This window comes from Eupeodes corollae, chromosome 3, assembly GCF_945859685.1.
Source record: "Eupeodes corollae chromosome 3, idEupCoro1.1, whole genome shotgun sequence".
Taxonomy (NCBI): domain Eukaryota; kingdom Metazoa; phylum Arthropoda; class Insecta; order Diptera; family Syrphidae; genus Eupeodes; species Eupeodes corollae.
In genome coordinates, this window is record NC_079149.1 from 41517754 (window position 1) to 41531362 (window position 13609).

The 13609-nt window shown below is 33.9% G+C and overlaps 3 protein-coding genes across 3 annotated transcripts; all 3 read right to left on the reverse strand.

Annotated features, from left to right (window-relative positions):
- Nucleotides 1-1036: 1036 nt before the first annotated feature.
- Nucleotides 1037-1964, reverse strand: LOC129950787 (S-adenosylmethionine sensor upstream of mTORC1). The gene has a single exon (XM_056062704.1). It carries the CDS (start codon nucleotides 1950-1952, stop codon nucleotides 1062-1064), a length of 891 nt encoding a protein of 296 aa, XP_055918679.1. The 5' UTR covers nucleotides 1953-1964; the 3' UTR covers nucleotides 1037-1061.
- A 536-nt stretch (nucleotides 1965-2500) lies between these two features.
- LOC129952111 (nuclear transcription factor Y subunit beta-like) lies at nucleotides 2501-3587 on the reverse strand. The gene has a single exon (XM_056064553.1). The coding sequence runs from the start codon at nucleotides 3427-3429 to the stop codon at nucleotides 2653-2655; it is 777 nt and encodes a 258-aa protein (XP_055920528.1). The 5' UTR covers nucleotides 3430-3587; the 3' UTR covers nucleotides 2501-2652.
- Nucleotides 3588-6658: 3071 nt separating this feature from the next.
- On the reverse strand, nucleotides 6659-9705 carry LOC129951912 (sarcosine dehydrogenase, mitochondrial). Its single transcript, XM_056064270.1, has 4 exons — nucleotides 9291-9705; nucleotides 8049-9239; nucleotides 7823-7965; nucleotides 6659-7642 (listed from the first exon to the last, which is right to left on the reverse strand). Exons 1-4 carry the CDS (start codon nucleotides 9660-9662, stop codon nucleotides 6685-6687), a joined length of 2664 nt encoding a protein of 887 aa, XP_055920245.1. The 5' UTR covers nucleotides 9663-9705; the 3' UTR covers nucleotides 6659-6684.
- Between the last annotated feature and the right edge of the window lie 3904 nt (nucleotides 9706-13609).

Sequence of the window (13609 nt, forward strand, 5' to 3'; positions counted from 1 at the left end):
GAAGACAATCCGTTATATCATCAATAAAGAGTGCAAATAAGCTTGGACTCAGCATACAACCTTGCCTTACCCCTGTGTTCGTTTCAAACCATGTCGAAATATTTTCTCCATCCCATACTGCAGCCTTTGTTTCCAGATAAAAATTCTGAAGTAACCGTCCGAACTTGTATGACATTCCTTATCCAAACATTTTGTACATCAATGCATTGCGGTCAATCGTATCGAAAGCTGCCTTAAAATCGACGAAGAAAACATACAGCTTTTTGTTTCTTTCCAAAAAGAAGAATATCCTTGTCTGAAGCCAGCTTGAAATTCCTTCAATATCTTGTGTTCGTCTATCCACATTTTAAGTCTATTATGCAAAATTGATGTAAATATTTTTGTAGGATGTGTTTATGAAGGAAGACTTCCTCTATAGTTTGCAGGGTTCATTGTATTACCTTTTTTTTGTGAATTGGAAAAATAAGCGCTTCTTTGAATTCTAACCTAACCTGCATAGTACTTTCCATTTCCTGTTTAGTTGGAGGTAGCGTAGCCTAGTAGACTCATTGTTGCCTTTTCTATAGCTATTTAGCCAAGTATAAGCTAATTTTCTTGCAGACGTGCACTCCGCACAAACCAAGGTTGTTTAAATATTCTCCTTCCATCGTAATTCTTTGGTATTGGAGCCGCTTTCTTAATGCAATCTTCAATTTATCTCGAATTACATGTTCGTCTGTCATTAGATTTATATCTAACCGATTCTTGTATGTAATTGCATTTGAATGATTCCAATGTAGTTTGGGCATCAATTTTAGGTTCCTGTTTTCCAATTAATTACTACATTTTAAAAGTTTGAGCTTGGGCCTAAATTACACAATGGACGATCGAAAAAAGAACGATTAAAATGGGATACGAAATATCTCATTTTTTCAAAAAGCTTAATCACAAAATTCCTTTAACAAAATTTTCAAATGAAAATAACTCTAAATATAAAGAATTGGAAAGAAAAAGAAACAATTTCGATTTAAAAAAATAACTATTTTATTTACGTTCCCTGAGCTGAAAACCTAACAATATGGCTATTTATTGTCCTGCGGTATATCTATTGATAGACTCATATACGATTCCTTGTGTGTGGCTGCCCACCTCTGAGGCAAACGGATATCAATCGACTTACGAAAAACCATACAAGCGATGTGGGGAAGTTTTTCGAATTTGATACGATTGAAACCAAGCGTTGCCAAAGTATACCTCCAGTTCTTCATAATCGCCGCATTCTTGCCCACATGCTGCGAATCCGGTGTGATGATTATAAGGATTCCTTCGAACTTCAAAAGTTCATAAGCCTTTCGACAACATTGCAGTCTTTGTTCAGATGATGGAATGTATTCCAAGAGTAAACTAAAAACTACACAGTGGAAATAGTTTGCTGGAAGGGTGTGAATTTTGCCATTTGCTGGACAAATGTCTGTACCTTCCTCGGGAGAGATTTCTATCTTTAAAAAATCACCTTCGAAAACAGTATCTGTAGCTGGACACAAATCAATTGCTGTAACTTCAAAGTATTCCATATTTTTAAATGGATTAAAACAACTTCCCACATCCAGAACTCGAAGGTGTGGAGTTTCTTGATGATATTTACATAGACTATTATCGTAATCTAGGGATTCCAGAAGTCTCTCCTCACGGGCACGTTTTTCTAGAAGAATTCCATTTGCCAAAAAGTAACTCATACAATAGTCTATCGTCCATTTGATTCTACTTCGTGCTAACAGGTCAACATTGGTGGAGTTGTCTTCCCAAATAGTGGCTAGTTTACGCATTGCATCAGCGTATTCTTTAAGACGATCTGTGTTCTGTACATGATGATTCCATGCTTCAGTTGGTCCCAATTCCTTGCTCAATACGCGAAGAGATTCGTGGACATCTTTGATGATTGTTGCTAGTTTTTTGTGTTCCTCTGTGGCCATTTTCTCTTTAGATTTACTTAGTAAAAATATGTAAACCTTTCGCTGCGAGAACGAGAATATTAAAATACTTTGGAAAAAAAACAATTCTGATATCATTTGAAATGTCAAACGGACAGCTGTTTACAAACAGGAGCGGATTTGGGTTGAAAGCCATAAATACAAAAATAAATAATCATTAGGCTCTTATTTTGTTCATGGAAGCGGGATGTTGTGGGCTTCAGTTAATTGAATTTCCAACAACAAACTAAAATGTTAATTTCATTGAAGAACCAATTTCAATCTCAAAAATAATACTCTATGGTCAAGGCAAGACATTAAGAGCTCAGCATTACTCCGTCAAGGTTGCAACATTTTCTGTGTATCACCTATAAGAGGGAAAATTAAGTAATTCATCAAACGTAGGTCTCAACAGCGATATACCTCAACCTTCAATGAATTTTAAGAAATTTTTAGATATTTGATGACTTATCGCATTACAATGTCAAGACACGTATTCTACGGCGGTATACAAATACAAAACAACTGATTCAACAAAAAAAAAAAACACGTTATTCGAAAACTGAAAACGAAATTGTATATTTCAAAAATATTCAAGGTCTTTTTTTATGTAATATTTTCTTGGAAAATGATTTAAGTATAAAACAGAAATTAAAAAAAAAATAGTTCACAACTAAACTTAAACGAGTTCTTCCTTAAACTCCTAAGGTTTTTCAACCTTATTTTGAGCTGCAGCCTTCTGTTGGGCTTTAATAAATTCTGGATAATCGATATATCCATCACGACCAGAATCATCCATTTCGAGGATTGGGTCTATTAATGCGATCAATTCTTCGTCGGAGAATATCTTATCTTGATGGCCGGTACCTTCGTGTTGGTGGGCGTCTTCCTTGCTGCCTTTTTCGTGCCAATGAATGAGTGATTTTATCAATTCACATCCATCCAGCTTGTTATTATGGTCGGAATCGTGCATTTTAAAGTAATGGAATTGGAGCTCCTGCTCCGACATCTTGCTGGTGTCTAGAGGCACTTCGATGTGGTCTTGAATGTGCGCCTTCTCACCTTGGATGTTAGATGGGTCGAGGACTTGAGGTCTGTGAGCCATGTGTTGTTGTTGATGATGAATTGCATTTGGGTCGTGTTGGATGGGTTGTTGCAAGGGTTGGTGGTGCATTGGCTGCTGCTGAACTGGTTGTTGCATCATAGGTTGCTGATGCATGGGCTGCTGTTGCATCATTGGCTGCTGCTGACCCATGGCTTGCTGGGGCATAGGAGGCTGTTGCATTTGCTGCTGTTGAATGGGTTGCATCTGTGGAACTTGACCTGGCTGGGCATATTGCATTTGTGGCACTTGCTGTTGGTATTGTTGTTGTTGTTGTTGTTGTTGGTAATGCTGTGGGTTAACTCCGGGAACTACTCTCTGGGCCAGAGTAATTGTCAGGGTCACCGCAATTATAAAAAAACATTGCAGGTGTTTCATTCTGAGGCCAAATTTGGAGGAAATATAGATGAACTTTTGTAGAAACGGAAATCACAACACACCGCAAAAGACAGACGTGTCACAAAAACAACTTTTTTAGACAGAAACAGACAATTCAGGTGAAAGTTTATCTGTCACCCATTAAGAGGGGTAGTTCTGTCGTGTTAATCCGTAAAAGAGTGAAGTTAGATGTGGTTTTACTTAAAATTGACAGCAAGATTTGTTTGATTTACATCGGATTTCAATTTCCACACGTGGAGTGAAGTATCTTATTTTATGGTATTCACACTGGTCGACGATTTCTCAGTTTGTTTTAGATATAAATGTTTTTGGTTCTCTTAGCTATCTCTTAATAAGTATCAAAGCGAGATTAAATGAATCAAAAACATTTTGTTTTTATTGACTCATTTGATTGGGAAGGGATGAAATGGTCTGCACTTCGAAATCATAGTTTAAACAAAGAAAAAATGAAGATGTATAAATGATGAATTAAGACTACTTAATTATTGCTTTGCTGAAAAAATGTTTTTTTTTTTCTACGCACAATGGAAAAAATGATTGACCAAACATTTGTATCTCCACAGATAAACGAATTTGATGCGGGAAGAATAATAATAAACCTAAAGAAATTTAATATCTGATTGTTGCACTGAAATTTTTTTTTATATATCTTAGCTTTTTTTTTAAATACTTAAAATACTCTTAGCTTTTTTTGGAATACCTGTTTAGTTTCACAAGAGTCATTTTGCTTTTTAATTGTAAACACTTTTTTTGTACATCCTAATTATCGATGTTCTATTTACGTCTTAAATATAAGATGGCCTAATTATTCTTATAATATTCATAATTTCATGTTGTGAGTTATATTAGAAAATTAAATTGATAAAAATAAAGAAAAACATAATTAAATTAAATCAAAATATTTGGCGGAAAATTAAAAAATAATTGTTTAATGTTCAGCAGTTATTGTAAATTTAAATCGCAAGATGTTACTACGATAATATTAAAGTAATATTTATGTACAACTTTTTAATAGGAAATTAATTTATGTTATGTTATGAAATACATATTAAAAGTAGTGGTTAATAATAATTCTAATATCAGAAGGATGTCATTTCAAGCTGGTTTGTAAGGAATTCTAAATAAAATTAAAGTTCCATACAAATATTGCCACTCTTTGCAAATAGTTTCCAAATTAAAAGTTTCATTTTAAATAACCCGCTATTTATGAAGCTGTCTTTTGACAGTTGACATGTAAAAACTACGCCAATATTATTACGACACATACACAGCTGTTTAAGATAATAGGAAATTACTTTGACAAGGTAACATTTTTAGGAGTGATGAAAAACAAAAATAAAAAAATATTTAATACTGAGGTAGTAACAACATTTTGTGGAGTTGGGTTTGCTTTGATAAGGAAAATATGCCAATAGCATTTTTAGCAATATAACGATTCCAATTAATTTTGAGAACTTGTAAAAGCAGGGCATTGATCATCGAATCTCTATGGTATCCTGTCTATCTCCTTCCTCCGATCACGGCCCAATTGAAAATTTGGGTGCGGATCTGACAATATCTTTATCCACCATGGTATTTAATTACAATGATTTTGCCACAAAAGCAATGAAATAATCGCAATTTTGCGCAAAAGGTTTAGTGAACGTTTTATTTTTCGAAGAGGTGGACAGTAGACAACTAACTTGTGACAAAACACTTTTATATTTTTTTCTGTGGAGCTGCCAGAGAGATAAAGTCTATCACAATGCTCAACAATGTATTCAACCCCTTTAATAGCGAACATTCGAATTGGAAGATTGCATGAAAAGGATGTGATGCTATAACCGTAGCCATAGCGACTTCCATTGATTTCCCGCGTTATACAGCGGGACAACAACCCTTAGCACACATCCAAATCTGCTCAAAAGTATTTTAAGGGCCTAATAATCAGCGTATTCGCGTGGTCATCCTAATTGCCTGACTTAAATCCCATAGAACATTTTGGGGGAGATTTAAAATGTGCAGTTGGGAAATAATTAACAAAAAATTAAAAAAAACTGTGAAGGATAGTTCAACAGGAGTAGTACAATATTTCAATTGACAGATGCCACGGATTATTTGACTCAATGTCCAACAGATGTCACACTGTAATTAAAGCTAAGGGCCAGGCTACCAGATATTAAAATAATTTTTAAATCAAGAATAGCATTGCATTAAATTTTATTTTCTTAAATCTTTGTATCTATTTTAATGCCCATGAAATTTGTTCCTTTTATTTACATTTATGAATTTAAAATATCTTATGTTATAATTTTACTACAAATAATAGGTAATTTTAGTTTGAAAGAAAAAAATAAAAAAACGAAGACAAAAAACTTGTTTCCATGTCTGTATTTGTATTCAAAAATGCTCAGTTTCAACGAAAAAGTCTTTAAAATATTGGTGGTAGGGCACATGTATTTCTTTATAATAACTTTTTAAACTGTCCATTCTTACTCCAAATACATCAAATACTCGTAATACAGACTTTACCTTATGTTCGCGCACAAAAACACACAATCATTAATGTATTCCCTATCAATTATACCAGGTAATACTGCATGAGCTGTGCATCTCTATTAGAGTGTAATTGTGCATCATTAGGATTCAAGTATTGAAAGTATAGTTCAAAACCTACACACGTTAAAATTGTTTTCAAAATCTCTTACAAAAATAAATCAATTTGTCTATACACGTCTAGCCTGCAGCGTCAGAGAGTCTGCAAAGTTAGAAGACGGGCTGTCTGCTCCTTTTCATATTTGTACTTTCTCGCACACCATTTCTTCCCAGAATTATGGGAATAATAAATTGCTCTATTAACACGAACTACCACACTTCTCTTGTTACAACAATTTTGCCACAGTGGTGCACTTACATTGCATAATGGAAACCCGCAGCGAAGACCTTTCAGCTATAAAGAAGATGTCAAAATTTAGGTAGGTATTGGAATGCTTTGTTTTAAATTGACAACATCGAGACACCACCATTGCATACCATCTGAACGAAAACTCATAATTTATCATCCAAAATGTGAAGTGGTTGAGAAAAGAAAGAGGTTGACCAATGTGTACCCACGAAAGAGCGTAAACAACCACTTGTAAACTAAACTCCCGAGAGTGTGACCCAAATGAAAGTCGATAGGAAAATTAGAGATTCTTAGAATTAAAGATAATTAAAATAATAATTCTACTTGTACTGATGCTATAAAATTTAATTTTATTCATAGATTCCTAAAATTCGTTTACCCTGTGGATCAAAAGGACTATGAAGGTGACACTCGGCATCGTACATTTTTCCCAGAACATCGATTTGATATTTTCCTGATGTAATGTACTTTTCATCCACCACACCTCCATCCTTGCGGGTTACGTAAGCTTGTCCTAACGACTTCTTAAGATTATACGCATACTCTGCTCGCCGAAGGAATCCAACAGGCTCCCCGTTACGATAAACCCCTTCCAATCCCCAAATAGGAACTTGGTCTTTTAACGTGAAGTATGCCATTTTTCTGGTCACACCATTCAGTCTTTGTTCGTCTATAGCTTGTTTTCCCTTATAATCTCCATTGCGACGACATGTGAATCCTAGATTTGCTTCGATTGGTGTATCATCCGGCCGCAAGTCGAAACTCCACAAGTGGTAACCCTTCTCACTACTTAACGAATAGAGGGCGCGATAACCGGCGTTTTTTAAGTCATAGGGTTCCCCAGCTTTCATCAAGGATCTATAAACCTTCGAACAGTATTCCTTAGGTATGTGCAATTCGTACCCAAGTTCTCCAACAAAACTGACCCGCAACACTCGAACATTGTGCAAATCCTTTCCATTTAAACCTCGAACTTTTGTCAGTAATGTACTGTTGGGTGGTATTTCACTATCGGATAAATCACATTCGGTAATTTTTTGAAGTATTTCCCGACTTTTGGGTCCTTGAATCGATACAATCCCCATGTCATCGGTTACATTGCGTACTGTGGCGTTGAGCTTGCGAGAACGTAATTCCGATTCGATGGACTTGAAAGTGTAGAACGCCGAAGCACCTCCGGCAACGATATAGTATCCTTGACCATCAAATTTAGGGTTGTGAACTTCACCAGTTCCCGACTCAAGGCGAGATATTGTTACATCAGATTCAACACCTCCTCGATGGTTTAGGGCGCATGTGTAGATAGTTCTGGTAAAACATAATAAACACAAATTATTGGTAATGTTTATCTGAGGCGCCTTTTATAGCTATCATTGAAACTCTACACCATAAAAACCTGCTATCCAAAACTAATTGATAACAATTAGCGATTCACCCCATAACATTAATTCTTCCTATAATTTCCATCACTCTTATATCAAAACTTACTTCTTAACATCTCGATTAGTATTGGCCGTGAATATCCAATCGGCAGCTTCCTTCGCCTGTGGACCTTCCAAATATAGTTTACAAAAATAGCTCATATTGAACACAGCCGCATTGTTACGACAAGCAAGTGCTTCATCTCCAATCTGCCATCAATAAGAGAAATAAAAATAAACAAAATTTTAAATTGAAGGAAATTATAAAATAAACACTCTTCTCGAGTACATACCAATTTATGGTGATCCGAAAAACTACCATACTTCAAATCACCCTCGAGGACTTTTTCGTAAGCATAATCTTCATTCTTTTTATTGCCATAGCTTCCATACCAATCGTACGCAAGTACATCGGCTCTGCCTTTGGGTAAAAAGAATCCAGGTCGTTCCCAGCCCTGTTTTTCCTCCATAAAAGCGCCATGCGACAACATGTCACTATGCAAAGGATCGGTTTGGAAGTTTCTCCCGGCAAGAGGTTGGTCGTGTTTGAATACCATGCTGTAGTTCTTTGCATAACTTTCGTGAGACTTCTCCTTTGTCCATTGAATGTGACGATTTTGGGAGTCAGTAAATCGTCTCAGGTCAAAACTGAACATTGGCAAGTCTGGCTGTCCGTTGATAATCCATAGGGCTGTTTGCTCTCCGCATCCTCCTCCAAACATCATACCGGCTGAGTTGAAACCACAGTTATGATACAGTCCAGTGACGTGATTGTCCGGGCCCATTAGGGGTTTGTGGTCGGGAGTAAATGATTCTGGTCCACAAATTGTGCTCTTTACTCCGAAATTCGCATATGAGGGACAAAGCTTAACTGCACCACGGAGATGTGTCTCAAAGAGACTCCAATCCAAGTCATACAGTCCAAAATTGAAGTCTTTTGCAACGGGATCCAAGAGCACAGGATTTGGTTCGTAGCCACCCATGCACAGGGCATCACCCTGTATCCGGAAATATGTCGAATAATCATGGTCTCGGATGTTCGGAAGACCACGAGCTCCAGGTACTGACTCCGAAACAATGTAAGCGTGTTTCATGGGCAGCAACGGAAGCATGGAGCCATGTGGTTGAACTAAATCCTTGCCCCAAACTCCAGTTGCATTTACAACCGTGTCTGTCTTGATATTTCCAAATGGTGTCTTCACACCAACTATTTTCTTTCCACTCCCAGTATTTTCAACAAGCAATTCATCGACAGGACAACCTTCAATCACTTTGGCCCCATTCTTTGAAGCCGATTTAGTGAGAGCTGCGCACAACATCGCTGGGTCAACTACACCATCCCCAGGCGAGTAAAGTGCACCAGTGAAGGCTGTTGGATCAAGGAGTGGGAACAGCTTTTGCGTTTCCTCCGGTGACAGCATATAGTTCTCGATTCCAAGTGAATTTCCAACTGACGACAGCCGTCTGTACTCATCCAAACGATTCTGTAATAAAAGGATAATTAATTACTGTAAATGAACCAGCTTCCGGCTTACATTTGAATGAGCAATAAATATCCCACCATTCTGTATCCATCCAGGATCCAGTCCAGTTTCTTCTTCCAGACCCATTAACATATTCCGAGAATTAGCCAGCAATTGTATATCGACATCGTTGGGACGAAGTCTCCATACCAAACCGGCAGTATGCCAGGTGGTTCCAGCTGTGAGTTTGGCACGTTCCAGGAGAACTGCTTTCACTCCGCGTTTAGCCAAATGATAGAGAGTATGACATCCAGCCGATCCACCACCAATAAGAACTACATCTGCTGAGGAGGGAATTTCCACTTCCTTCGAATTGAAACGGACATTATTTTTTTGAAAGGTATGAGTTCGTTGTGATAGAAAAGTTCTACTTAATTTCCACATATTGTTGGAGACTACTTGAAGAGCAGCTTTTGACTGTGCTTCGATTTTATTTTAGTTTTTTCTTAAGCTACAATCGATCTTATCAAATGATGTTTGTTGTGCGTTTTTTGATAACATATCATGACCCTATGCACGTTTAGAGATTGTTTAAACATAGAGATAAACATATAACACAGAGGCTGGACAAGATAGGGTCTTAGGTTGAAGTAGTTAATTCATGAAATGTTATGATTGGATTAAGAGCAGAGTTTAGTACTCTATCTCTTGTCCATCGAAGTCTCATCTCAAATCGCCATATTGACTTTTTTGTCAAGACGCATTTAAAGATCGTGAGAAATGATGGACGTTTAAGTCTGTACTATATAAAAGCATATTTTCCAAGGAAATTTTTAATTCTGCGTTTAATGGAATCAAAATCAAGATATTGAATACTAATGATATTTTTTTAGTAAAACAGAAACAGAGTTTCATTTTCTTTATTAGATAAGAGTTAAAAAGGTGTATACAAATATCTGAAGTGATGAAAGGGTGTGGAAAGCAAGTTTTGACCAGAAACCTTCTTCCAAAAGTAACATGTTTTTGAACGTTGGTTAAAATATTTAATTTATTTATGAAGACCATTTAGACACTTCTTTTAGTAATGGTCTTCATAGATAAATGAAGGTATTGACAATTAAAGGGTGTTTTTTATAATACTCGTAAATAATTAAGTGCTGAGAATGAAGTCTTGTACAATCGGTTTTCCTAATAAGAGGTTTCAATATAATATAATAAAATGCACGACTGGGTCGCACGAACATGCTCCTGTATGCAAAGAGTCTGTTTAAAGTATAAAGTATAAGATTTAAAAATATACCTGTGAAATAAGTTTGTCTTCAAAGATATAAATGCCATTTGACTTGTCAAAAAAACCACGCGATTCATCCCAACACACAGGACAACTCATCCCGGAAATGAAAAATACTTGTAAGCATACTTAACGAAAACAATTGTTTGTATTCGTTCAAAGCTTTTTCCTTTGGAAGGCTTTATTAACTTTTCATAGGAAATTATAGTAATGGGTCCGATTTGTCAAATTGAAAATTTTGACATTTCTCGACGTTTCAAGGTCCCTAGAGTCGAAATAAAAGATTTTTAGAAAGATGTTAGTGCGTGCGTGTGTACTTACGTCCGTACGTTCGAGACGTTTTTTTCGTTGTCCATACCTCAAGAACCAGAAGAAAAATCGACTTCAAATAAATGTTGTTATACAGATAAAAAAGCAGACAGATGCAGAAAGGGCTCTTAAGAAAATTGTGTGGGCGGATTTTTTACCATAGCAGTTTAAAAAAAACGTGTACATTTTGGTTAACCCTAAATAGCTCACGAACCCAAAACACTTGAGACTTGAATTAAATTTAATATAATATATTGTAATGTGATACCAAACAAGTATATTTTTTGAAAAAAAAAACCCAATTAATGGTTTTTATAAATCAAAAAAAATGTTTCACCTCGAAAATTTTACGAATACAAAGAGATTTTATCTCCAAAACAATTTTGTGCAACGAAAAATAAAATTCTTAACATCTGGTAAAATTTTGAGAAATATCGAATTAACAGTATTTTTTTTATACAAAATAAAAACCTTAAAAAACATTACTTAAAGTTTGTAAATATTGAATTTCTATTCAAATATCTTTTCAAAAATTTGAGATTATGGCTTCCAACAAATTTTAACTTCTAAGAAATGTTGCTAACAACATTCTGAAAAAGTTTGAGAAAAATCAAATCGACAGTTTTCTTAAAAAAATTTAAAAGTTAAAAAAAAAAATTAACAAAAGTCGGTAAAAATTGATTTCGACTCAAATATCTTTTCAAATATTTGATATATATATAATAAAAACCTAAACAAAAAAATTAATAAAAGTTGCTTAGAATTGATTTTCGACTCAAATATCTTTTCAAAACTTTAACATATTGGCTTTAAGCAACTTTTTTTCTTTTGAAAAATAATGTGGTTAACATTCAGTTTTTTTTTTACAAAAAAATAAAAACTTAAAAGAAAATTTAACAAAAGTTGCGAAAAATTGATTTTGGACTCATATATATTTTCAAAAATTTGAGATTATGGCTTTGAACTAATTTTTACATATTAAAAATATTATTTAAACATTAGGACAAATTTTGAGAAAAATCGATTTGATAGTTTTCTTAAAAAAAAATAAAACCTAAACAATAAAAATAATAAAAGTTGGAATTGATTTTCGACTCAAATATCTTTTCAAAACTTTGAGATATTAGCTTTAAACTTATTTTATCTTTTAAAAATGAATGTTTTCAACATTCAGTAAAATTTTAAGAAAAATGAAATTGACAGTTTTATTACTAACAAAAAAAAACTAAAAAAAAGCAATAAATAAACTAAAACTTTTCAAAAAATTTTCTTTCGACTCAAATAGCTTTTTAAAAATAAAAAAATATTGTCTTCAAACTTTTTTTATTTTACAGAAAATATTGTTCTCGATATTCAGTATTTTTTTTTATAAAAATCCAACAGTCCATTTTTTCATAAAAAATAAAATCTAAAAGAAATAGTACGCAAATTTGGTAAAAATTGATGTTCAGTTCTTGATATCTCTCATATTAATTTCGTTCATCGAATTTGTAAAAATTTAAGAAATACTACCAAAATTGGTAAATGAATTTTTTCGACTAAAAATATATTTAACAAAACTAGATTTTCAAATTCAACTATTTCCTTATAAGAAAAATATTGTTGGTAATTTTAAAATGTTTAAGAATAATTCAACTGACAACTTTTTTAACACAACACGACAACCTACAAACTTTTAAGCAAGACAAATCGACAGACGGGAAGCTATCAGTGTGGGTCTCATCCCAGCCTCTTTTTTTTTATTATTTTTTGTCTATTACAAGTTTAAATTTGGTCATTGTAGCTTTTGGTAAATAAAAGCTCAATTTCTTTCTGATTCGATTAGTTGGAATTTAAAACAAAAAAAAAAAAAAAACAATCAAATACCAAGATGAATCCCAAAATGATAACTTGCCATTAGTGCCCGTTTGTCGATATTTCTAAACAAAACACTACTGAAAAAGTTTTGTTTACCATAAATAATGTTTGAAGTCAGTATCTCTCTTTGTTCTTTCGACTTGAGACGAAACCTACTTTTTATCAGTTTTTGTAGGTTTTCGTTTTTTGTCAAAATTAGTTTGGAGCTAATATTTTCAATTGTTGCCAAGTTACTCGAGACGAAACTCCATTCTTACCAACTGTTAATATTATTTTTATACTAAAAAAACCGACACTTCAATTTTTCCAAAAATCTCTCTAAAACATTTGATTAAGATTATACGGAACTTGAAATGTCGAGAAATGTCAAAATTTTTAATTCGACAAATTTTACCGATTCTAATGAATTCCAACAAGAACTTAAATATGGGTGGGGCGACACACACAAAAACACAAAGGCGAGGTGTACTTAAAGACCTCAAAACGAAAGATTTCGAAATGTTTGTTGTGAAAAGAAGACTCATTAAAAAAAAACGTTACTTCAATGATATGTAAAAAATGTAAAAATCGACAGTTAAGTCTTTTAAATTTGGTTTATCCTAACCACGAAATCTTTAATTAAAAAAAACACAATTTTATATTTAATTCAGGCGTTGTTTCTTTTATTTTTTAAGTTTTTAAGCAAGAGTCAAAGCATGGAGAAGATTCAAAAATATTGCGCGGTTTTCGCAATGGTGTAGTCTCATAAAAAAAGTTAAAGAGAACACAGTAGAATTTATAACACATAGCATTAATGTCACAATTCTCAAACAAATGATTCCAGTTAACATTACATAACAGGTTGAAAAGTTCATTAAGTCTGTAATTTTTAAAGTAAAATTCAAGATTTTCTTTTAAGCAATTAGGAACATTACATACATTTGTAGGTCTTATG